This window comes from Motacilla alba, chromosome 2 (assembly GCF_015832195.1).
Source record: "Motacilla alba alba isolate MOTALB_02 chromosome 2, Motacilla_alba_V1.0_pri, whole genome shotgun sequence".
Classification (NCBI taxonomy): Eukaryota; Metazoa; Chordata; class Aves; order Passeriformes; family Motacillidae; genus Motacilla; species Motacilla alba.
In genome coordinates, this window is record NC_052017.1 from 108,135,421 (window position 1) to 108,161,491 (window position 26,071).

Sequence of the window (26,071 nt, forward strand, 5' to 3'; positions counted from 1 at the left end):
GGTGGCAGAGCCAGGCCCTTTTCAGAGGTGCCCAGGACACAGGCAGCACCATCTGAAGAGCAGGAAGAACATTTTTACTTTGAAGGTGACTGAGAACTAGAACAGGTTTCCCAGAGAGGCTGTAGCCTCCATCCTTGGAGATACTCAAAATCCACCATAATATCATAACCTCCACTATACTGATGTTCTGCAGCTTTACATGCCAAACATTAAAATTTGGGTTATCTGCTGCTACTGGTTTTCAAATGGTTTTCATGAGGTTTGCAAAGAAGGCATTGTGTATTTTTTACAAATTATCAGCAAGATGACTGAGTAATGCTTTGTACTCTTAATATCCTGAATTTGTCAAGTACAAACTTCAGCGAGACGCCCCACCCTTGGCTCATGCTGCAAGGACAACTACTACTTGCATTACAGCACGATAGTGGCACAAAAGCATTGCATTAAAATTTAAAAATTCAATCCCCTTCAGAAATAGGCATACTGATCTTCATAAACTGGTTCATGCACAAGAAATGAAGAGTTTTTATAGAACATCCTTTTATTTTGCAAAAAATTTATTACTCACTGTTGTACAAAATAAACTTAAAAATATGATGTTAAGATAATTTTGACACAGCTAGGTAGATTGCAGATTACCTAGTTGCAGGGAAGAAATCTTCACAATTTTTAAGGCAATTCAAGACAGTAACAACAAGTGAATTATGCATTTTAAAATATTCAATTTATAAGATTTACACAAATGTTACCTGGTACTTGGTATCTGTAAACTTTAATGCTTTATACAAAATTTCCTTTCACACAATTAGAAGATATAATGAAAATATTTTGCTGTTCTTTTTTCAAAGCATCTCACTTCTAGTCTTGGTTTTACAGAAACACTGGTTCAACTTAGAATTTTAGTTTTTTGAAAGAAACAAAGAAGTAGAAGTGATTCCAGACTTCTAGTTTGTTTATAAATGGGAAAAAAGAAATATTTATCTTTGCTGAAATGTAAAAAAAAAAGAAAAAAAAAAACCAAAAAAACAAAACCAAGGAAGACATTTTTAAGGTAAATTAGACTAGAAAAGTATTATTTTGATTTAAGTAATGTATTATTTTAACTCTAGGATGATAAGTCGACAACCATCTGCTTAAAAGAGCCAACATTGTTTCAATTTAAGCTCATACAAATTTGGTCGATTCTTTTAGAAAAGTATTACTACTGTATTTCATGAGGAAAGAAACCATTCTCGCCAGGGTTTCTCTACACCACCCTCCAAGCAATTTTCAAAAGAGTGCAGTCATTATTTATCCTAGGTCCTTCTGAACCACAGGATTTTTAATATAATTTAAGATACAAACAAACAAAAACACCACCAAACATTAAGAGAGGGAGAGGGAGACATTACTATTACCTTTTAAAGTGTATAGCCAATAACTAAACATAAAATGCAAGACAAAGCAGCAAGAAAATCACTAGGGGACAGATCTTCACCTGACATAAAGTCAGCATAGCTCCACTGGCATCAGCAGAGAAATTCTGACTTGCATCAGTCACAGATCTGACTGTCAGAAAATGTACAGAAAATTTTGTTTATGTTAGTGATAAAGATGAGCGCTGTTCAGAAGAGAAGTGTTAGAACACATTTTTTAAAAAGAAGCAAGTTTGTAACACCTTGCTTCTCATCTAGTATTTTGCTGCTGATGACTGTCATTCTTGCCACGGCAGTGTATTTACTTCAGGATGAATTCATTACCACTTTCAAATGATACAGGAAAATATATTTAACAATGATCTATGAAGTTCTTAACCAGAGCTACTTCTTACCAGAAATATTCTGAAGCCCATTCACAGTGTAAAACATAAAGTTTTAAAAGTACTATTTTATAATGTTGCTAAGTTTCTATACTGTTACGGGTTTTCACTGACCATAATTCTTATGGAATGAACTGCAACCACTGAAGTCAGCAGTGACTGAAATTTAGAGCAGCATGACTTTTGTTTGTTAGCAATTATTCCTATTATAGATCATTAGCTATAGTAAATTTTTTAAAATATCTCTAAGGCGTACGTTTACAGAGCAAATGCCAAAAGCAGACTTATAGCTACAGAGATAAGTAATTGCACAAGTTTCTCATAGGCACTGAGATGTTCTTTTAAGGCACAAGAGAATTCCCAGAGTGCAGAAGACAGATTACTTAACCAGGAGTGCAAATATTAAAAAAACACTTAAAACCTGGGAAGCAGAGGTGGAATACCACCTGCTGCTTATGGCAGCATTCAAGTCCCACTACTGTCATCTGCCAAAGGTATTTCAGACTTTTTTTGTGTGTGTATATATATATATATATAGTGTATATGTATGCTTAATCTAGTACAGTTACAAATGGGATTCAGATGGTTTCTGCCAGAGACGTGTGTAAACGCTGACCTCTACAACTACCCCAAATTACACTCAAAACAGATGGTTTCTCCCACTGTAATTCTGCATCTCGATAAAAATGTTATCTCAAAAACACATTATTAACACTGTTCTCAATCCATTTGAGCCCATCTTCTGACAAGCTCTACTTCCAAAAAGAAACAGTTTAATGAAGTCCATAGCAGGGCAAGTAGAAAAGGTAGTGGTAGGTACACTGGACAAAACTCTTGGCAATGGTCATAATTTCTGCCATGATACTATGTCAAAACTCACAAGAAACTGAGGTACAAACTTGTGTGAAGTAAACATGAGATTATATTGCATTCATTTGAAGTACGATAGTTTCCTCTATTGCATGATTTTTTTTTTTTGATCTCTTATTTCCTTAAAAGAAAAATACATCCTCGCATACAATGCTGATACCCTATGTGGTGATGCCATAAATCCCTTAGGATAGCAAGTTTGATGGGTGGTAACCCATTAGGAGAAAAATATATTTTTGAATATTATTTTACATATATACAATATATATATATATTTCATTTTCAATCAAAATGTAAAGTTTTCTAATATATTCATGAGTATTTTTATGTCCAAAATGAAAAAATATTTCGTATCTCAGCTCATATAAGTTAACAAGGTATTTGATATCCACCAACAATATGGTTTGCTTCATTTCTACAAAAAATAAACGAAAACAAAGAAACAGTGAGTTATAAAGCTTTCCTTCTCCAAAGCCAAATACAATAAAATTTTGAAGCTGGATAATTAATTAAAAGAACACCAACTTTTGCATTGTGAGCAATCTCAAAGAATGCAAAACGTAATCTAAGTAGAAACTAGCATTACTATATTAACTAAAGAAAAAGTATTTTGAATCCCTTTGTTCTGATAGTATGTGTACAGTGTAAGAAAATGTAAATTTAAAGCAAGAGTTATTTACACTCTTACCAGTCTATCTCAATTTTGACAAACCTCTACCCCTCTCAACTCCAAAGTACCTAACATCACAAAAGTATGACAGCCATTTATTTACAGGATTTTTTCAGCACTCTGAAAGGCACATTTATCTTTTGATGCATGTTTCTGCTAATGTCCTAAACTTGGGTTCCAACTGATCTAAGAAGTCAAGTGCCTCTTCTTCATGCTGATCACTGCAGCAGCCTACAGAGCCAGCCAAGGATCCTTTTCCTTCATAGTTATATGAAAGGAGATAATCTTCAGAATGCTTCTGTTCTTCATCCTGTCTGCATAGGTGCACCTTCTAGATAGGAACAGAACAGATCTTATCATTTTCTTAAATTGTTATCCTAAACATATTGCAAAAAAAATAATTTCTTTTTGATTTACCTTTCATTCAATTATTTTTAATCACAGTGTGTCCTCTAATGGATTCCTACATACAAAAAATGCACATGATTGGTCTATATCATTACGACTACAAAATATAAGTATTTAATAAAGAAATAATTTCTACTAATTACATATGTATGAATAAAAGAAGAAGAACCAGTTTAAATAACCTGTCAAGCAACTAAAATTCACTGAAAATTAAAAGACATTTATACATAACTAGTTAGACAAGTAGTGAGAGTTTTTTGATCTCCAAGAAATGGACTACATTTTTAATGCTGTACATTCATTCCTGCTCCATTGCTAAGTATGAGCTTTAAATTAGCACAAAGTAAGCAGTTAGACTAAAAGCAGACATCCTCAGAAAAACTAAAAAAAGCTGCAGTAATTATTCAAAATTAAAAACAGTACACTGCCTATAGCCTTAGCCAAGAGAAGAAAGTAATTTACACTTATGGCTGAAATATGTCAAGGATTACTCCTTGAAAGAGCAGTATTCCAAAGGGGATTCAGAGGAGCAAAGGAGAGGGAAAATGAAATGAAACCAAAACCAGAAAGCCACCTTTCTAGCACATTTACATGTCTTCCTTGAAAAGCCTGTATATACTGACCATAACCTACACTTCAAAGAAAATCATATTCAGAATACTTACTTCGCCTAAACGAGGATGTGTGAAATTATGCCACTCTGAGTAGGAGTATCTACAAGTATCCATCATAGTCTGTCCTCCTCCTTCTTTAACTGATCCCAGTGTCTGATGTCCACCTCCCTTGACTGATTCCAAGGTATGCCCTCTTCCTTTTACCACTTCAAATGTTTGCTGCTCTCCTGTTTTTACTCCATACCCTCCTTGATCACATGTATTTTGTAGAGGAATTATATTGTGATCCTAAACAAACAAAACAAAACAAAAAAGCAGCAGTGAGGACATCTCTTTTTCTCCTAATTTCTTTTTCCTTTTTAATTCAAGAAGAAGAAACAGCAATCAGAAATGGTCACAACTGAAATTTGAGAAGTCTCTTTCTTGGCACTGTGATATTTTGAACAAAAGGCTATCCTTAATGTCTAAAGATCAGTAAATAATCTTGGGAAAGGATACTATGACAAGAGAGAAGAGAGGATATCTACATTTTAATATGATGATATGAAATTATATGATATGATCAAAGAATGAAAGTGTTATCCCAGTGAAATACGTACAATCCACATTCGAGTTTATAATGGCATTACATTATTCTTCACAGGCAAGAAATTTGACTCATGCCACCACAAGGATTTGTTGGTTTTCAACATGAAATATTATTTTTAAACTCATCTCCTCTTCTTGGGGAAGACAGCGTTAGGGAGTGGAGGATGACAGAAAAGAGGTAGTCGAAAGAGCTAAGTTATCCTGCATGAATGCAGTCCCGGACTGAACTATGTCCATGGTAGACTGAAAGAAGCTTAGATGCAAAAAGCAAGAAAAATTTGATGAACACAGACCTGTTCATGAAATCAACTGCATTTGAGGTCATTTTTCAGGGGAAGGGCAAAAATTGCACCTGCAATTTACACAGCTACCTAAATATAAAAATCCTTCTCCAAGGAAAAAAAATGTTTTGTCATTAACATTTTCAACATAGGCAAAATAATTAATTTCAATCTAATGTCAATGTTAAAAATGACTGCAATGTTATTAAAATGTTCACCTGAAGCTAGCAACCAAATGCTTAAAATCTGGAAGAATTACAAGCAGCCTAATGACTACAAGGTATGTTTAAATGTATATAGTACTACCTCCTCTGCCTAAAGTAAGAATTTTCAAATTCTTATTAAATAGCAAAGTACATCTAATGATCCCTTCATTGTTTGCTTATTTCCTTAATCAAATCACTTACTTGCAGGTGGTCCTGTTCTCAAACTGCAATGCCATGGACATCTCAATTGCAAGTTTCTATGTTGAAACAAACAGACAACTTACCATCACTTCTTCTCCTGGAGCTTCTGTGTTTGAAATGATTAAATTGTGATTGGCACAATCATCAGTCACCTGCCTGTGCATTACCCCAGCGCCACAGCAGCCACAAATTGTGATCAGGATTACTATGGAAAAGGAAATAATACTATAAATTTTACCTCACAATGGTATCTACTTATGTTGGATAAATAATTTTAAGGGCCTAAGCCATAGGGCCTAAGGCCATCAAGATTGGTTTAAAAAGAAATTCATTTCTAAATGCCCATACTTAAAGCTTTAAAATTTAAAATTTAGTCCAAACCCAGGTGAAAAATTGTGTCTTATGCCTACAATAAGGTTCTGCAGGAGATATTTTTCATGTCTGAATATGCAAATGTCAAATTATATCATAAGGCACTAATAAGCAAGCTAAATGTCCCAATACCAAAAACTTCTGCTTCACAGGAAAGGTCAGCAGAACCCTGGAGGACTTCCAGGATTATGCCATAGAACAATCTAATTTAATCCCTCTTATTCATTTTATTCCTTTTAATAATACTACTTTTTGTTGTCAGAAACTCACCCAGAAACGACTTTGAATAACAGAATCATAATTAACTAATACCTTTCCTAAACAAATGACTAAACCTTTCATTCAGAGAACCATTCTGTTTTCTGCACTCTTCAAATTGTTAGCATAAAAATAAAGAAGCCCACAAGGAAGAGTTCTGCCTAACTGCCCACTGAGAAATTTGATCTCTGAACATAAAAACTTCTGTGAAAATTGGCCAAGAGCCACTTTCAAGCTAATTTAGCTTCTCTGGCATCAGCTGTCAGAGAGATCTGCACCAATGATTTTGCAGGTTGCCTCCTGATGCTGACAGATGGGAAGAAGACATCCATGACAGCACTGAGCAGAGGATGCACAGGGTAAAGCTATCCACAGGAAAATAAAGGACCTATTTTAAGTGATGCAGTCAAGAGGCAGTCAAAAAGAAGGAGGTGACATTTCACACAGTTCCTCTACTGAATGTTCCCACATCTGAAAATTCCACCTTCAGAATATATCCCAAATTTGGGTAACTGCCCCATTGAGATAAAACACTGATCTAGCCAGCCTTCAAAACATGTCCAGGTCCCAGTGTTCTAGCTACTTAAGTAGGAACAGCTAGCTGAGATTCAACAGGAGCAAGACAGTTTTACTATGACCAGAAAAAAAATGAGTAAGAAAGAAGGAAAAAAAACCCAAAAAACAAATTCTGAAATACTAGCTACTGCAGCATGTCTTCTGTGGTTTTTAAGGATATTGTTAGTCAGAATAACATAACTAATTGTGATAAGAAAAAAAACAACTTTCTTTTGCTTTTCTATACCACCGTCATTGTCTCACTGGTTAACAGCAGTATTACTCTTCTCAGAATCTGTTAGGTTTTGGGCAGCTCCGGTAGCACTACATATATTCAAGGTTTTGGTCTGTTGTGAACTATTCACCCTGTCCTTTAATGTTTCTGCACCTCAGATGGGGCAACCCTGGATGTGTGTGTAGCCTGGGGAAAGAGATGCTGGAGAACAGAGCTGCAGAAAGGGACCTGGGGGTCCTGGTCCTGGCAGCCAGGAGGGCCAAGCATGTCCTGGGGGGCATCAGGCACAGCATCACCAGCCAGGCAAGGGAGGGGACTGTCCTGCTCTGCTGTGCACTGGAGTGGCCTCACCTGTGTGCAGTTTTGGATGCCACAATATAAGGAAGATTTTAAGCTATTAAAGAGTGTCCAAAGGAGGGTCATGAAGATGGTGAAGAGCCTTGAGAGGAAGCTGTATGAGGAGCTGCTGAGGCCATTTGGTCTGTTCAGCCTGGTGAAGAGGAAACTGAGGAGAGACCTCATTGCAGTTACAACTTCCTCAGAGGAAGCTCAGGGGCAGATTGGTCTCTTCACTCTCATCACCAGTGACAGGACTCAAGGAAATGGCATCAAGCTTAGTCTGGGGAGGTTTAAGTTGGATATCCAGAAAAGATTTTTCACCCAGAGGGTGGTTGGGCACTGGAACAGGCTCTGAATGGAAGGGGTCAGAGCACCAAGCCTGAGTTCAGGGAAGTGTTTGGACAATGTTCTCAGGCACATGGTGTAATTCTTGGTGCCGTGAGTGAGGCCAGGATTTGGACACAATGATACTGATGAGTCCCTTTCAAGTCAGTATACTCAATGGTTCCATGTTTCTATGGGGTCTTGTAAAACCCCTTGTGAAATCCAGTGTCTCAGATACCCCATGTTTTAATCCACAACACAACAGAAATCACAAAATACTCTGGGAAAATGATTTCAGCATTCCTAGAAACAGAAATGTTCCTAGAACTCACAAACTTTTTTTGTAGTCTTTTTGTTCAAGTACTAAATGTAGGTCTTTTTGACCTCACTTACATGAGCATACAGAACATCTCACACAAAATATACCTAAACAAATAAAGAGAAATCCACACGCAGTAACTACAGCCCAAGATGACAGCAGGAAGCCTGTGTTACTGATATAAACAGAGCAGGCACATTAAGTCAGTGATGACAGCTATACAACAGCCAAAATAAAAAATGTTTGAATCGAGTTCAAATCCGATTCTCTCAGCTAATTTTATAATAAAGTGAATTGCACTTTGGGTTTTAAGAAAATGTACTTACGCAGCAATAATAATGATCCCAAGATCATTGCAAGGATGGCCCAGAGACCAAGGGTAACATTTCCACCAGAAAGCTGACGAGTTCTGCCGTCGCATTCAGTTGGAGTAACACAATCACAGAGATTAACTCTTACTGTGTTCTCCCCTATCTTTCCTCCATTATCAATCACACTTACAGGAATTTCATAAATTCCATATGGAATATCACTCTTTGGTGAAAGATACCAAGAATTATCTGTAAGAAAAAGACAAAACCAGATCTAGGGTCAATGATGCTTGGAACTCAGTGGTCACAATTGTGTCCATAATTACAAATTTCCCTTCTGTAACAGCTATACTGCTACCAGATGCACAGTAATTAGTTTCTAGTTAGGTTAAATAGGTTGATACAAAACTAGTACTTGAATGGATTTAAATTTTCAGCACCTTTTAAATGTTGGAACTGACAAAGCATACCTTATACAGCCCTCTGAAAACACACGATTTGAAACTCTGAAGTTGATTTAGTTCATTATAGGAAATGACACTACTTGGGCTTACCAGTAAAGATCATCAACTAAACTAACATTTATTAAAAAGGCTTTTGGTAGTGTGATTGGAATAATTAATTACAAACTTAATTTATACCTCTTCTACTCTTTAGTTATATTGCTGTATTCAGGGAGAATGACTATTTCCAGTGGGGGGAAAAAATCCATTTAATCTGCTGCCCTGTTTAGAGGTAATGGTTAATGACCATATTCTTTAAGGGCCAAAAGCAATAATTTGTAAAAAAATGTACAAGACTGACACTGATGTACATAATGGTTGTTTTATGATGAGCCATATGAAACAACATGTATGATCCAAAATGCTGTTTTCAATTTGCCTGATATAAAACTTGAAATTCTTAGATGTCCTTGCTTTCAGACTTTTCTGTCTTTTGCCTTTCTTAGTAAGTATTTGATAGAATGCTACAGAATCATATCCTTTGCAACTAATTCATGTCACCATAGTAGCAAATGTATGTGCTGCTCTTGTTGCCATCATCTGACAACCACCAGGAAACTACCATCAGCTATAACTTTTTATATCAACAAAAGTCAGGAAAAAGTGATTCCTTTGCTAATAAAGTCTTTATCTACTGTTATAAAAATTATAAAAATAAAAAATATATTAAAGGAGATAGTCAGGCTTTCTTTCACCTAGGTCAGCTTTACAGAAAGTGTGCTGGGTAACAGCAGTAGTAACATAAAAACTTCCAGAACTTTTTTTTTTTTTTTGTCAGCCTATAATCAATTTAGGTTAAGTTTCAGTTTCCCAGTCCTCCACTATAATAACAGACTATTTCTCTATGGAATACTAGCCATTTCATTCTTAAATTCCTTATTAATTTTAAATCTATAGTTTGTTTTCCAGGTGTTGATGCAATGCATTACATCAGATTTTAGTCTTTTTCCTAATCTTCTTACTCATAACTTCAGGCAGCAGCTGATCGCTAACCCAAGAATTCTAGGGACAGGTTCTTATTTAGGCTTTAAGAGATGGATCTTTCTTCTTGCCTTTAGGATGCCAACAGTATCATCTTCTCTATGGGTCCCTTCCCACTGGAGGAGAACTAAAGGGACTACTAGAGAACATCAGTGAGCCCCAAAGTATCTCCACTGACTACACCAATTCCAAACAGAGATTCATCCAATCTATTCTTGCAGAACACCCAAGTGAGAGACAGCAAAGCCTCCTGTGGTAGCCTGCAGCTGAGTGAGGAGGAGCAAGTTTTAACATACCATCGTGTGGAGTTAGCTTCCACATGGAAGCCAGTCTGCGGTCAGTTATGCGATACTCAAAGGGTGCGCTGTAAGGAGCCTCATCGCCATCCTGTGCCGTGAGGCAAATCGGTTTTCTGTCTCTGCACATGATATAGTCCGTTTGAGTGAGTCGTGGGAAATTCTTGTTGCCAGGCACGATGCAAACCTGGATTGTTCCAGTGCCTGTTTTACCATCTATGAGATAAAAATAACTAGGTTTAGCACTTCTAACATTGACAAATTAATTTCTGGTCCAAACTTTTACAATTCAATATCATCAACTGCAATAGTTGTGTTTAGAAGTAAGGTGGAAAGCGACGGTTGATTTAGCCAGAGAGAGGAGGAGTTCTCACAGCTCTTTCTTGGCTGCTTCTCTTTGCTTGGCTGGTTGCAGACACATCAGCAGCTCCCACATCTCCATATTCTGCATGGGCAGACTGTATTTTGCTGAGTGTGTGTGTCTCTGTGGGAATACATACTACTCTAACAGGTAGGAGGGGTAAGAGGAAAAAGAGCTCATAAACCAGGAGTAAAGGACACTACGACAAGCAGAGACAAAAGCAGAAAGTGAAGATTTCCAGCCTTCTAACTTTTGGAAGGAGAAAATTAACTACATTTCCCCTAACTTCACCTCTCCTGGGAACAAAAACACTAAGGGAACTTCTTTCTGTTCTCTACCCTTTAAGTCATCATGCATTCATCAGTGGCACATACCATGTCACCAAAGTCAACACCCAAGAAATGAATGAACTCTTCCTTCCTATTACAGTTTTTCCAATACACAAATGGTCAATGCATGTCATATGCATTCCAGTGAAATTACATCAAGTCTATTTTTTAATCCTTTTTCTAGAAATAGTTGATTGCAGATGCCTATATCATGTTTACCGCATACACAATAGAAGTTCTAAACAATTTAAATTTGTATTATTTACATTTGACTTTAAAATGCAAACTTGGACAGAGTTAGAATTTTTCGCTACAAGTTCAATGACTTCTTTTCAAAAAGTCCTCTCTACTTTCTCTGTTGTCTAGCTCACAACTGCCAGGAGCTATCACTTAAAAAAGAATAGTCAAGAAATGAAGAAATATACTCCAGAGAAAAATCTCTCAATTTAAAATTACTAAAGGATTTTAAATGGGGCAGCTAACCTCTCAAAACATTGAGATCATGTCTGATTTATAAAGGCTCTCCCTGCTAAATAATATTCCCCAAGCATCTGACAGAGCTAGCACAAAGACAAGACAATGGACTACATGGGTCACTGGTCTGAACCACTACAGTTGTGCCCACACTACATTTGCACATAAACATCTGTTACACACTACAGAGAACTCCAACAACACTTAGTACTCACTTCTGTCTATTGCAAGGACTGTGACATTGCATTGACCTCGTCTCATTTCTCCTAGGTCGCGGTCCAAGACCCTAACAGTTCTGACTTCACCCGATCTGTCATCTATGTTGATCCAATTACACTGGCCAGGTGGTATCCGGTATCTGTGAAGAATAATTTGTCTTGTTAAGGATCCCAAACATAGCACACATGTATGTACACACATATATTTAGATACATGTATTCATATACACTGACAGGTGTGCAGGTGCACACACGTACATACAGCCTCAACAACTATTTCCCCCTTCCCGTATCCCACCCATGCTGTATTCAAAAAACACCTGGTAAATAAAGCTGTTTCATACCTTATGCCCTCACTATTTCCAGTTTCTGGATCTTCTGCTACATATCTCCCAATAGCCGTCCCAACGTCTTCGCATTCTTTAACGTCTAAGCGCAACAGACAGGGTTTAAACACGGGTCCCTCGTCCACATCCAGGACATGCACGGTAACAGAGCTGGTGCTCTGGGAAAGCTGTTGGGAATGGGGAGCCAGCAGGTAGGGTGCCTCATTGTTGACTGCAATCACCAGGATCCTTTGCTTGGCAGTTTCATAGTCCAGTCCCTGTAACAAAGGTGAGGCACTGTTTTTTCCTTTCAAACCAATACAAAACCTAACATTCTTTTCACCACGCAATTATTACAGCTGAAGCTGTACCACATTTATTTACAAAAGAAGCCAGCTGTCCTCAAATAAGCCATCAAGACAGAGTAAAAGGACATGTTTTGGTTTTTTTTTAAATGTAAAATTTTGAGTTAGTCAAAGAAAAGGGCCTGAAAAATACCCAAGCAAGCAATACCACTGCAAAATTTTGGATAAATATTCTGAAAATTAGTTACTAAAAGAACAGAAAGAAATTAAATGTAGTGGGGGATTTTCTTCTTCCAATTTAGTTAGTCATTATTTTAGCTTACATATATTTCCTCTTCACCAATGGTCAACTATACTTCTTTCTAGAAGCCACAAATCCACCTGAGAATTTATGGAGTTGACAGAAGTAGCTACCATTTATTCTTCAGACATGTTCTCCAAAGTCATTTTATACCTTTAATAGAGCTGATATTATCCTAAAGTCATGATATTCTCCAGTCTACTACAGCATTACAATAAATGTACAAATTTTTTACTAAGTTCACAAAGCAGGGACAGAGCTTTAGAAAAAATTCTAATCATTACTAGGAACAAAAAACCCATAATAAATAATATTAATTTAAAAAATTACTAGCATCTCTACCTCTACAATTTACATGTTCAAGTTTTCATACTAATCTTTTCTGCTCCTTAGAAATTACCTCTTATGGCAGTTATAAAAGATAATGAAAAAGAGGCAAAGGGATATGCTGAAGGACCTGCAAAGGGACCATACTGAAGATGCAATGGGCCTTTTACCTCACTTCTGTAAAATACTTATAACAAATAACTAAGCTGACACAAATTCTTTATGTATATGGACTTCCTCACACGCCAGGAAAGCAAACCTGAAAAAATAAATAAATAAGTACCCTGCAAAATAAAACCTGCAGAGTTTTATGCTGAACTAGGAAGTCTACTTAACTCCCAGAGAGAAAAAGTCTGAAGAAGGTGCTCAACCTTTCCCTGCTTTGCCATTCTCTCATTTCTGTTAAAAACCATGAAGCATTCCACAATTACATCCCTAACTCTAAACTTCAACTGTAGAACCAGGCCAAAGCACCAAGCTCTTCTGAAATGCAAAACCAAATTCTTTGAATACTGAACACACAAAACTGAGGAACAGTCTGGAAGGTGAGCTTTGTGTGTTATGTTTTAAAACCAAAACTTTAAAATCCATAAATTTTCCCCTAGCCCTTCAATTTTTACTTACCTTAACAACACACAGTATTCCTTCGTTTGTGTTTTTGTCTGTTGTAATTTCAAAGGCCTGATCATCATTTCCTCTTATAATTTCATATACTGCTCCTGAGCCAGGTGAACCAGGTTCATCAAGATCAACAACAGAGACTCTCAGTATTTCTACATTCACTCTGTTTTCTTCCACTCGTGTTTCATACTTGGAGTACCCAAAAAAAAAATTAATTTAAATCAGAGAATACTGTTCCACAAGGCAAGACTGAGGAATACCGTATTTAAATAAGACTACTTCAACCTAAGGAGTCAATTTACTAGGCTGATGTAATTATTCATTTTGTTTTCAAACATTACCATATTTTCCCCATTCCTCCCTTATACCCTGAGTCAAAACAATAAACCTTTCCTGACAGCACAATTGAAATCTCAGCTTCTTCATACACTCAAACTATCACTGACATAATTAATTCTGGAATTTTTCTTCCAGGAAAGGTAAATTAGCACAGTTTCCCTCAGTTACATCAGCTATAGATTGTAATTTGCATTTAACATGATCAAGCTGAGAATTAGAAAAGGCATTGGGGTAAATTTAAAAAAATATATAAATAAACCAACAATAACTTGCAAAAAAACGAAAAAGGATTAAAGAGATCTCTACTCTGATGGCAAAAGATAAAAGGATTTTTTTGTATTTTTGTGTTATTCTGTACAAACTGAAGAAGAGCAGATAAGAGTGATTCTCAATTAATATTACTGATGATATTCTACAGTAGTGAACAGAAAGGGTAAATTACATGTATTCCTCATGAATAATGAATTTTTTTTCATATATTTCATATTACTAAATCTCCTATGGTATTTGAGATGCATACCCAGTTTTTGAGACATACTCTTTACCTTGAATCATACTCATGGCTGGAATAAGCAAAGACATTTATATTGGCATTAACTGTTCCAGGACATTAGACTTCATATTTGAGGGACTGTCCATCAGGAACTTAGAAAGGGGATGAAAATACTTAAATACTTTTTTTTTAACCTTTATACAGACATTTTACTTATGCAGACTTACTTGTAACTGTTTAAAGGATGGTGCATTGTCATTAGTATCCTCGATTTTGATGACAACTGTTCCTGTAGTGCACAAACCAAAAGGCTGACCTGCCATATCTCTCACTTCAACTAACAAAGTGTAACTGGGTACAAGCTAAAAAGAAGAAAAAAAACATACAGGAGTTTGTCATACTCACTTTTTTAACTGCATAGTTACACACAGGAGAAGAACTAAATATTTTGTTCCTGTTCCATAACTCTGCTCTAAATTCAGTGCTTCCCAACAAAATGAGACAATTGGCTTTGGGGCTTTTTGCCCTATAACTCAAAAGGAAAAGGAGCAAAATAATTTTCAGTGACTAAGCAGTACTGAGTTCAGCCAGCATCTGTTAATAACATGCATGCTATATCCTGTATCAAATAAAGCTTCTCACAATGTCAGCATTGTTTTCCAGAACCTGAAGTTTTGGAAGATACAGATGACACACTTTCATCTGCTATTTGTCTCCCCCTTGGAGCAACAGTGTATTCTCTCAGGTTGTCAACAGGTGAAGTGTTTAAATGCATGTCTTATTTCACTGAGGATGAAGAGAACTGTGCTGCAACCAGCCTCTGTCTGGGCAATACAGGTTAAGGCAATGCCTGCCATTTGGCAGGGTCTGGCACTGAAGGAGTCAGCATCCTTATCAGTTCCAAGGGCCTCCCCAATAAGATGCAGCCCACTTAAATCCCTAACTTGAACCAGAACAGCAGAAAGCTTTTTTTTTTTTTTTTTTTTATGTGAACAACCAAGGAAAGGGGGACCAGGGTTAAAAAAGGTGTGGGCAGAGGGGAGGGAACACACAACAGTACAGATGGATTAGGCACAAAAAGAGAAAGTTTGTAAATCAAGACATTAACTCTAGTTCTGAATGTCTGGAAGTAGCACTGGGTTTCTCTGGTGCAAGAATGAAATCTCCTGTTCTACTTCATAAGTTTATCTTTAAAAGATAGGCAGTGGACTAGTTTTTCAATCCCTCCTTCCTTCAAGTAATCACTGTGACAGCTTCCTCAGTAGTCACAGTGATGCTCACAATCACTGCAATTTTCTCCTGCAAAAAAAGCTAAGCACTGTAACTGCAAGCATGAAGTTTTGCAATATGATGTTTTACGTGAATTTGCAGCCATGAAACAACACAAGTATGCCATAAAATAACTCCTTTCATCTTCAGAAAAGTTGTTCCTTTTGCAATGTCTCCTAAAATGACTGTCCTATTCTAGAATTATTATTTTGAATTACACGCACATGTCTTTTTTTCCTAGTGTAAACTATCTCACATGACATTCTATCAAAAAAAACCCAACTTTATCTTATTTTCTTGAAAGCTAGTTGATAAAAATAAATGGGTGGCACATTAATTTTAAGAAGTGGTATATTACTGTTTAGGTTTCAACTATTAGAGATATTTCAGGTTAATATAGGATGACTGACTACTTCCAGAGAAACCGGTTCATCTTCTCTATGAAGAAGCAAGAAGCACCACAAATCAAGCTTAATTAGAAGGAAACAGTGGCTCATGGGATTCCTGAACACAGAAAGTGTTCAGTAAAAAAGTGAAAAATCCCTAAGTTGAACAGCTGAGCAGTAGGAAGTTCTCTGACAAGGTTAGCTAGAATATAGTAATCTATGCAGAAACTCTCTGGACCAATTACAGGTTTCTGAAAACCTTCAGAAGAAGCATTAGAGACATAACCAAAAAATGAAAAAGAAGCTATGTCTGTTGATCCCCATACCAGCATTTCGTAGAATCATAGAAAGGCTAGGGTTGGAAGGGATTATAGAGATCATCTAGTTGCAAACTGCCCATGCCACGGAATTCCCCCTCCATGAATTTCCAGCCCCTACATCAGTTTGCTCAGGGCATGGTACAACCTGGCCCTGAACATTTCCAGGACTGGGGCATCCACAACCTCTCTGAGCAACCTGCTCCAGTGCCTCACTACCTCTGAGTAAAGAATTTCTTCCCAACATCTAACCTAAGTATCTCCTCTTTTAGTATAAAACCATTTCCCATTTGCCCGTGAAAAAAAAAAAAAAAAAAGTCACTCTCCTTTTTAATAATCCCCCTTTAAGAACTAAAAGGCTATAATGAATCTTCTCTTCCCTAGGCTGAACAACTCCAACTCTCTCAGCCTTCTCTCAGCCTCTCTCAGCAGTTTTCACAGAAGAGGTGCTCCAACTTTTGGATTTGAACTTCGTATCTCTCCTCTGGACCTGCTCTAACAGGACCATGTCCTTTCTGCACTGAGGAGCCCAGAGCTGGATGCAGCCCTGCAGGTGGGGTCTCACAAAGGTAGAGCAGAGCAGTGTTAAGCTATCTGTGTGCACTAAATGACAGCTGAGAATGCTTCAGCAAAGATCACCTCTCTGTCCAGCTGTGGCAGTAATACAGAGATGACCCCGGTGTCACCATGTAAAGAAAACGCTGGGGTTATCGGTGGGGTTTGTGACACAATGCGGTATTTCAGCGTGGTATGCAGAGTATAAGGCTCATCTCTGTCCTCTGCAATCACTTTCCCAACAACAACACCTGTGAACACAATATAGCAATTTTTAGTTCCAGAAAAATCTGCAAATAGTAAAAAAAATTATTTGAAAAGTTATTTCTGTTTTAAACATGTGAAAAGATCTACTTGAATATTTACTGCTGCTCTTTGCAAATTCAGTCTTTTCTGTAATTAACACTCCCCAGGAAATCCCACTGAAATTTCTTAAAAGGCAGGATCACACCTAGTCATACTGGTAGGTAACAAAGCCGAGTATGGTAAGTGTGTTCAATGATTTAAAACAATTCTTACCAGGTCTGGAATTTTCAGGGACACAAAATTCAAAAAGGTCTTGTGTAAAATATGGAGCATTATCATTGTCATCCTCTATCCTGATTGTATGCACAAGTGGTACTTCTGGTGAATAACCATCTGGAGTCGTTGCAAAGCAAATGATCTGTAAGAAAAATTCAGTGCTTAAGCAACATGCAGAACTTTTAGTTCAATGGAGGAGTCTATAAAACAAAATTAAACACAGTGTGCAGAGCACATCCTTCCCCAGACCAGGCTCTTCAGGCACATGGAAGGGGATGTTACTGCTATCTTAGAGTGAAAGCAGAACAAAACCTCTGAATGCTCTCCAATCTTCCTCCCTTCCATTCCTCACACACTGTAAGTACTTTAATCACTTTCTCCCTGACCTCTCCTCCAACTCTATCACTTTTTTAAGTTTCCTGAACACTTCTTTTTTCAGGTGTTCAAAAGACACCTCAGCTATGAAAGTGTAGATGTATACATTGTTAATTAGAACAAAATAAGAATGAGAGCAAAACTATTTGTCCCATTATAACATAACCTAATAAAATGCAGCAATAGGTACTGAAAATTACATTTTAGAAGCTGTTTCTACTAATTCCCTTCTTACAGTTCTCAGCCAGTAGAGAGAGCAGTGTACCTTTTTAATAGAACTGAACAGCTTGAGAGACTCAGAAAACCATAGTCGTCTAGAGTTTACCATATTTCTGTTTTCTGCAGATCTTTTTGACCTTCCCTAAAAAATTCTTCCAAGTAAGTGATGCAAATCTAATAGCTCACTATATTTATGCTGTAATTAGAGATTAAGCAGTGAAAAGCAAAACTACTCTCAAGATCTAGATGGCCAGCTATTTATTTATTTGCTACTGATTTTATCTCTTCAACACCAATGATATTACTCAGAATAGACAGGTGATTCCAGATTTTGTTTGCTACCATTTCCCCTGCAACCCAACTATCAAATATATGCATGAGAGATTTAAAATAATATATATATTATATTTACACAACATAGGCCTGTACCTGAAAACTTGGATACTGTTCACGGTCTACCGCACGAGTAGCAAAGATATTTCCAGTTTCTCTTTCTATGTAAAACAAACCCTTTGGATCTTGATCAATTCCTGGTCCACTTGCAGAATAATAAATTGTGTAGTTCTGAGCTGTGTCTGACTGGACCTATAAGAAGACATTTTTAAGCCCAAGGAAGAAAAGCAACAACATCTCAATACATTTCCCCCTTTTCAGGATCGTATTTAGCACAAAAACAAAAAAAACAAACTTGATTTACTGTTCACAGAACAGTAGGAGAACAGCCTGACATGTGACTGCCTTCCTTTATAATGTGTGGACATGAGAAGGGGAGTTAATTCAAACTCATAAATATTTAGAATTATCAAAATAAAGAGATGACAGTATAAGGGGAAAAAAAATTGAAATCCAATCTCTCTAGAATATTTCACACACAAGGAATATTCAGATACAGATGGCTTATTTCTGAACCTGTTCAAGGGACTTTAGTTTTAGTGCATTCACTGAGAATGTGGTTTGCACCTAAAGAAGAAAAACTGAAGGAAGGGAAGAAGGAATAAAGACCACATAGAGTACAGTTCAGAGATATGCCAATGCAGATAGCATCTGCATCTCATTACAAGCACCAAGGAGGCAACATTAGACTTATCTATTTATAAACAATCTTCTCCCAAAATACTTTCCTTATTTACTGAATGCCAGAAGTTAGGAGGGTAAGATTAGTAGAAGAATGATTGCTCTGCACAGACTCTGTTATTACACTTGTCTCTACACATCTGCTACCAGCCACTCTGTAATCTAGTGAAGGCTAGATGGATCTACGATAACTTTAGTTCTTGCATTTCTCTTTCACGCCTACTTGTTTTCTCCCACTAACTACTTTTCTGAATAACATAGGCCATACTCAGTCTTCAAGGCTGAAGGTACACACCTCGAGCTCCAGAAAGGATGTAGACAAGCAGGTAAAATTTACCCGAGTCTGTGTTTACAAAATCCTTTTCTAAGCAATGTTTAGTGGAGGGTTGTTTGCTGTTGCTTTTCTTTTTAATTAAACACACTGATTTCCAGGCCAAAGAGCTCTCTTTGATAGTATGTCTCCCTTCTTTTCTCAACTTTTGCACAATGCCATTTCACTCCAACAACTAAGATCACAAGTTATTTCAGGTACAAGATCACGATATACACAATGAACAGGACGAAACAAGACAGAGGAATAACAGCAGGAATGTCATTGGTAGATAATACAAGACAGTTCATTTTCTTTATCATAAAAGTCACATAAATAACTAGCATGGGTCATAAAATTAAGGTTTATATAATATGTACCTGCTGTATTTGCAGTGGGAAAGGTCCCAGTGAGTTCTCTATCATGACAGATGGAATAGGGCCCCACCTTCTTTTGGTTCTCTTGAGAACTGTATCCCTAGCATGCCTGGTACTTGGTGTCTGGGTCGAGAAGATAGAAAGAGAGATGAGAATACAGCCATACATTCTTAACTGCATATATTTTTGCTTAACTGCCATCCTGCATTTCCATCTTTTTCCCCCCATTCCAGTCTTCCTACTGACAATTTGTTTTTCCAAGGTCTTCATTTCTGATTATATCTGTGATAATATTCCAAGCTTTTTCATTTCTTGTAATACTTTGCATGAATAAGATCTGTTTTAATTCCTCAAACATGGCTTTTAGGATTCTTGACATTCCTGATTATGCTACTTGCAAGCATCTCCCATTGAGAAAGGAAATCTGCTGACTAAAGCAACACAGTAATCAACAATTGCTAAATAAAAATACACACTACACCAGTATTTTGCCTGATTATTTGAATTCTAAAATTCAACTACAGATACTTAATATAAGACTGTACTCTGCAAAAAAGTATTTCAAGTAAGTAAGATATCTTGAAATTAAAACCTAACCTTTTTTTCTTTTTCCACCAAGTCAACATGTATTTTCTTTTGAACTTGCTCTTGAATGTCCTTAAGTAATATGGTAAAAGTCTTTTTCTCGGCAGACAAAGAAAGAGCAGATGTTGTATACACAGAACCATCCTCTAGAACCTTGAAGTTCCCATCACTGGAACTGATAAACTCTGCAGACTGAAGGCATTCTTTCAAATCAACTGTAAAAAAATATTCAAACAATAACTCAAACAGAAAAAAACAATACCCCTCATAACACAAAAAAAAACCCTAGCCCTAAGTAAAAATTGTATTTACTGACAGATAGAGTCTTCAAAAGCTTGTCATTCAGTATTTAAGCAACATCAATACTGATTTTAAAACTCACTTGTGCACTCAGATTTGATGAATTTTTCATTAATTTCCACTCTTGCGTTCACTAGTGCTTCCTAAATGACATGGGTGCTACATGGATATTGCTCAAAAAAACACTATTACACTGGTAAAATTATTGAAGCATCAGAGATGAAATTATGTACATTTAAATACAAAAAACATTGCAGACATGCCCATTATTGGAGCAGTAGCTATTACATTTGCCTCGTGATCCATGCCCTACAATATCGGTGAAGACGATTAATTAATGCAAATGCCCAATGGAGAGGTTACATCTTGGAAGTTTTGCCCTCAGGAGGAAAGCACCGACTGGTACTATGTGATTTAATACTCTTGGGAGGACAAAGGCCTTTAAATTATGAGGCAGACAGATGGGAGAGATAAAGACTAACTCTAGAACAAACAATTAGCAATTTTTTAATATGCATGTGATAGAATCCCATATAGGTAATTTCAGCATACTTCCCAGGTATTTTTCATTGTATTTGCTGTCACTTGTGGCTGAAATAGATTTTTTGCACTTCAATAAACTCGGTTCACCACTTTAGTACTACAGCTGGAGGAAAAAGCAAAATCAGGCCTAAAAAAGGATGATTTGGCACCCTGAAAAGGATGAAAGTCAGAGACTCAAACTCCAAACAAATGATCATTGCAGAGCACAAGAGGTGTCATGGTCTCAAAACCAAAACTTTTCAATAGTCTTTCAGTGGTATCACAGTGGGTGGGACACGGCTGTATGAAAGATGATTGCAAAATTCATGAAGATTCATAATTTCATCCTGTATATGTAAATGACATTTTCAATAAACTAAATTTCATTCCACTTTCAAAACTGCAAAAACAGATGGGAAACATAATTTAAAATACAATGTAATTTCTTCTTCCTCTTAAGTCTGTCCTTTAAATGCACAAATGAAGATTTCCTAGACTTTCTATGGTACTGCAGCAGTGACTCCTATCCTTTTTCATCTGTATAGTGCAAGCAGAGCATTGAAAATATCACTGCCTCACTTAAATGTGCCTTATACTGCTGCCTATTACAGCACTGCATTTTCAAAAATATTGGAAATATTGTTTCTGATGGTTATATGAGTCAACCCTATGGTCCATTAGCTATAGTTTTGTGGATTTTTTTTTCTTTAAAACCTCTGGTATAAGATATAAGGAACCCTTATGATAAGCAGGAAAATCCTGACTAATTTCACTGTCAAGGTACGGTCCTTTTATCGATGCAAAATATTCCTCCATAAATGCTTAAGTATTGTCTTTTGAGCTATAATGGTTCTGTTAAACGTTTTGGGGGAAAAAAATTTAGAGTTCTGTGTTACGTAAGTTTTTTGAAGCACTGCAATAACATGAAGTTTTATTTTATATAAATGAAGTTTATTTACACAGAGAAATCTTAAAGTCTACGAAAACTCACACAGCTGTAGCAGCTTTCTTTGTTTTAAAATTTAAAAGTAAGATCAAGGAATTTTCACTATAAAACTAGATTTTCTGAGCAATTGTGATGAACTACCAATTCACTTTATTTGTTCTTTCTACAGAAATATGGATTTGGACTGCAGACTTGGAGCACATTTCTTTGTTGACACAGGACTCACAAAGGGCACCTCTGAATTCTCAAATTCAGTCTCAGGCAGCACAGAATCCTTCAGCACCTCCTATGCCACACCTTTCAAAGCTGCCTTTGAAAGACAGGTCTGAAAAAAAATAGGACTGGGATGTTTTCTGGCCTCTTCTATTCCTCCCAGTCACGTGCAAGCTGCCCTGAACTGAGGCAGACTGTCCAGTCAGATAGGAGCACTCTCCCAACAGAATGTGCATGCAGGACACCTCTGCAACACATCCCCGCCTGTGCTCTGAATGCCCCAGCACTGCTGGCAGTCACATCCATGTTTCACACAGAAGCAGCCTCTTGGTGCCTGGTTAAGCAGGTTTTGTCTTCTTTTTTTATCATTTCCTTTGTCCAAATGACTTATTCTCTTCTTCATATGACCGTGGGTTAAGGGTGCAGTTTGGAATACCAAGCATTTCTTTAAATAGTAAGCCTTAGACTCCAAATTTTGAAAATATTAAATTCTGCCATTTTAGTTTTAAATTAAACCCTGTAATCTAACAATAGCTCTTTATGCAAAAGTCGAAGGGATGCATGGAGCTGGTGTTCAAATCCGTAACAAACACAGGGCGTATCCTTCATAAAGAGCTGATCCAGCTGTTTAGCTGGCTCTCCAGTCATCCATTCATTCCATTAAAAATAAAGCCTCCTCCACTGTTAACAGCATCTCCAGCAAAGGTACAATGCTGTGTTGTTAAGCTGGGAATTTCATAGTTTCTCTCACCTCTGCCAACTAACGTGTCAGCCTCTAGTTCAGAAGGAACATGAAAGATTACTTTCTTGCAAGCTTCACAGCACAAACTCAGCACCTAGAAAACAAATGAAGAAATCAGGAAAAAACCCCGCATAATTACATGGTATTTTGAGCTAGACACCGATGCTGACTTTGGTTGGTTTGTTTGTTTGTTATGACAAGCAAGTGAAACAGCACAGAAAGAACTCCTCCCTAAAAATTCAGGTACTGTGCAGCACAGTATACAAAGTTTCAAACTGGAAACAAGATCTGACTACTGCTCCTGTATTTGTCCATGGGTCCTGTTTTGTTTCTTTTTCTAAAATCACTGCACCACCGGCATTAAGGGCAAGAGTTCCCTTTGACTAGAGGATTTTGCCTACACTCCTACTTCAGTAGAGATATGATAAAATACATCTTCGCTGTGCGCTCCCTCCAACAGCATTCCTGGCCAATTTAGATCCCAGGTCTCTAAGTATCAGGGTTTTAATGCATCCACCCTCAGTTTGGTAGAATTGTGGCGATGCTGAACATTAAAGGGACAAGTGTCTCATTAAAACCACATGACGACACTTGCACTTATGTGTCACTTTGCATCTTAAAAGTGCATTCTCAACAAACTAATTAAACGTAGCTTCAGCAATTAGATATGACATAAATAAAATGTCGTGTATGACAGCAGTCCACTCCCATATAACCAGTTACAAAATAGGGTCCTCCTAAAAATTCAAATGAGTAGTAGATAACCAGACCTTTTTCAAAAAAGAATCACATAGAGGTACAAAGATTTTCCTCAGCACAGAGCAAGTGAATCCTGATCTCAAATTATATGAGTGTGTTTTTGCCGAGTTTCTATGTCTATGTTTAAAATTGTAATCTAAAAAAATCACACAGACAATTAAACAAAGACACAGAAAAATGTAAACCAATCTATCCACCCTTTTATGTTCATTTACTCTTTCAGGATGAAAGTCTAGCAAAAAAGGAAAAGCATTTTTATTTTTCACATACCTTTAGGATTAAAGGTATAAAGAAGTAAATAGCTAATGGAAATCCTGAAAATTACTTCTGATGCTTATTAAGAAAATATTTAAATAAAAATACTTTCAACTCTGAAAGACATTAGGAACCTTTAGAAAAAAAAATGCTGTGCCTGCTCCATAAAAGCTCTTCATACAGTTCCTTATAGATATATATACACAGATATAAAAATTGTATATATACAAATAATTTAAACACCCCTGCTTTTGTATTAGTAGGCTTTCCTTATTAATAGACACTTAATAAAACACTCTCTCCTGAAAGACATCGCACTAATTTTTTAAGTTATTGAAATCACAACATCTTTTTACACAGTTCTGAAATATTTTATGAGTTGATGTGACATCTAATTTTTAAATACTAATGCCAAGACCAGTCAGCACAAAAAGACTACTGAGGAGTTAAACAAAAGTAAGTGGTAGTTATTCATGGACATCAAGACATAAGGAAACATCATGTAAAAAAAAAGTTGTGATGTCCTTTCACTTTACACAAAGAAGACACCTCAGGATTTTCTTCCTTTGAGTACTGTTTTTTTCTGCTTCACAGAAGAATTTTTTTCCTTTTTTAAACTAGATGTATGAGTAAAGGTGCTTGCATTTCTTTTTATTTTAGTTTAATATCCTTGCAAAGGCAGGCACACAGTGTCTGAAATAGTAACATTATCATTAAAATGTACATATATAATTAATATTAAAATAAGAAGTACAGTTCTTCAACACTACCAACTATTTTTCTTTCACAGACTCAACCGACCATCTGCCCTCTCTTTATAAATGCAATGTTAACAGAGAGAAAAGGGGCTAGGAAACAAAAGACAAATCACTTTTATTCATCTACTATAAATTTAAGAAAATAAAAATGTGAGAGAGACCTATCCTGCCCTGCCCGTCAAAGGCCTTTCTGAAGCTGACAATTATGTACAAATACAATAAACGGAATGTAAAGGAAATCGCTGAAAAATGTTTCACACACAAGTAACTCTTTCAGAGGAGCTCAACACGTTCCACACTGTGGCACAATCCTTCCCACGGAAAAAAAGAGAACCAGACAGGGAGAGGCAGAGTGGGAGATTTAAATAAAATGAACTGCGGTATTTTTTTTTTCCTACGAATATCCAGCAGCAGCATCAGCGACCCGAGCGTGCGCCCGTCGCGAAACCTCACGGGAGGCTCCAAAAACCACCCGACCACTCGTCCCAACGCGAGCTGCGCATCCCGCTGGATTCCTGCCCGCTCCGAAGCACCCCCAGGTGCGCCCCGCGACCGCGGAGGAGAAACCCGACTTGGAGTCCAGAGTCAGGCAGAGATCACCCGCTCGGATGTCTCCCCTGTGCGCTGCGCACCCGCGGTGCAGCAGAACAGCGCGGAGGAAAGGCGCGGCCAGGTGCGCGAGCGGCCGGCGCGCTCCGCTGCGCTCCCGCCGGCGCCCACCCACTCATCCCACTCATCCCAGCGATCCCTCTCGCTCCCTCCCTCCCTCACTCACCAGGAGGCCGAGGACGAGGCGGGGGGCTGCGGGGGCCATGGTGCGCGGGGCTGGGCGGGAAGGGGGGAGCCGCCGCCGTCGGTGCTGCCACGGCGGGCGAAGGGAGCGAGTGCGAAGTGGCGGCGGAGGTGGCGGCGCGACTCCGCGGGAGCCCGGCTCTGCTGTCCCCTCCCGTCTGCCACAGGAGCCGGCCGCTGGGGAGGGTGGGACCGCGCGCGGCAGCGGCGACTTTAATTACTGCCTTTTTTTTTTTTCCGCCTTTTGGGTAATGCCCGTCCCGGGCACGGCGCTGGAACACCCCGCCCGCTCGCCGCCCACCTCCGCGGCGAGGCGCTGCCCGTCCCCTCCCCTCGCTACCCCGCCCCGCCGCGGCGCCGGCTGCGCGCAGAGCCGTGCGGAGCCGCGCCCGGGACAGCTCTGCCCCCGCCCCGGCGTGCCGCTCCCGGGCGCGGCACCCTCGCCTCCCCTCCCTTCTCCCTACCCTTGCCTTGCCTTCCCTTTCCCTGCGGGCCGCGCTCCGCGGGGCGCAGGTTCCGCACGGGCGGGTCCCGTCCCGTCGGGGCGGTGCCGGCCGCCGTGGCGGGACAAA

General features: G+C 38.1%; 1 protein-coding gene across 2 annotated transcripts; it reads right to left on the reverse strand.

The window, feature by feature from the left end:
- Positions 1 to 544: 544 nt before the first annotated feature.
- Positions 545 to 25,784, reverse strand: DSC1 (desmocollin 1). 2 transcript variants are annotated; one of them, XM_038129710.1, is made up of 17 exons: positions 25,483 to 25,784; positions 22,945 to 23,029; positions 20,225 to 20,427; positions 19,631 to 19,750; positions 18,296 to 18,451; positions 17,270 to 17,414; positions 16,835 to 17,001; positions 14,451 to 14,585; positions 13,395 to 13,580; positions 11,856 to 12,115; positions 11,509 to 11,651; positions 10,130 to 10,345; positions 8,365 to 8,598; positions 5,720 to 5,841; positions 4,412 to 4,648; positions 3,756 to 3,801; positions 3,532 to 3,669 (listed from the first exon to the last, which is right to left on the reverse strand). In XM_038129710.1, exons 1-16 carry the CDS (start codon positions 25,519 to 25,521, stop codon positions 3,763 to 3,765), a joined length of 2,487 nt encoding a protein of 828 aa, XP_037985638.1. In that variant the 5' UTR covers positions 25,522 to 25,784; the 3' UTR covers positions 3,532 to 3,669; positions 3,756 to 3,762. The 2 variants fall into 2 exon arrangements, with proteins under 2 accessions (XP_037985637.1, XP_037985638.1); XM_038129709.1 differs by lacking the exon at positions 3,756 to 3,801 and having other exon boundaries at positions 545 to 3,669; positions 25,483 to 25,783.
- Between the last annotated feature and the right edge of the window lie 287 nt (positions 25,785 to 26,071).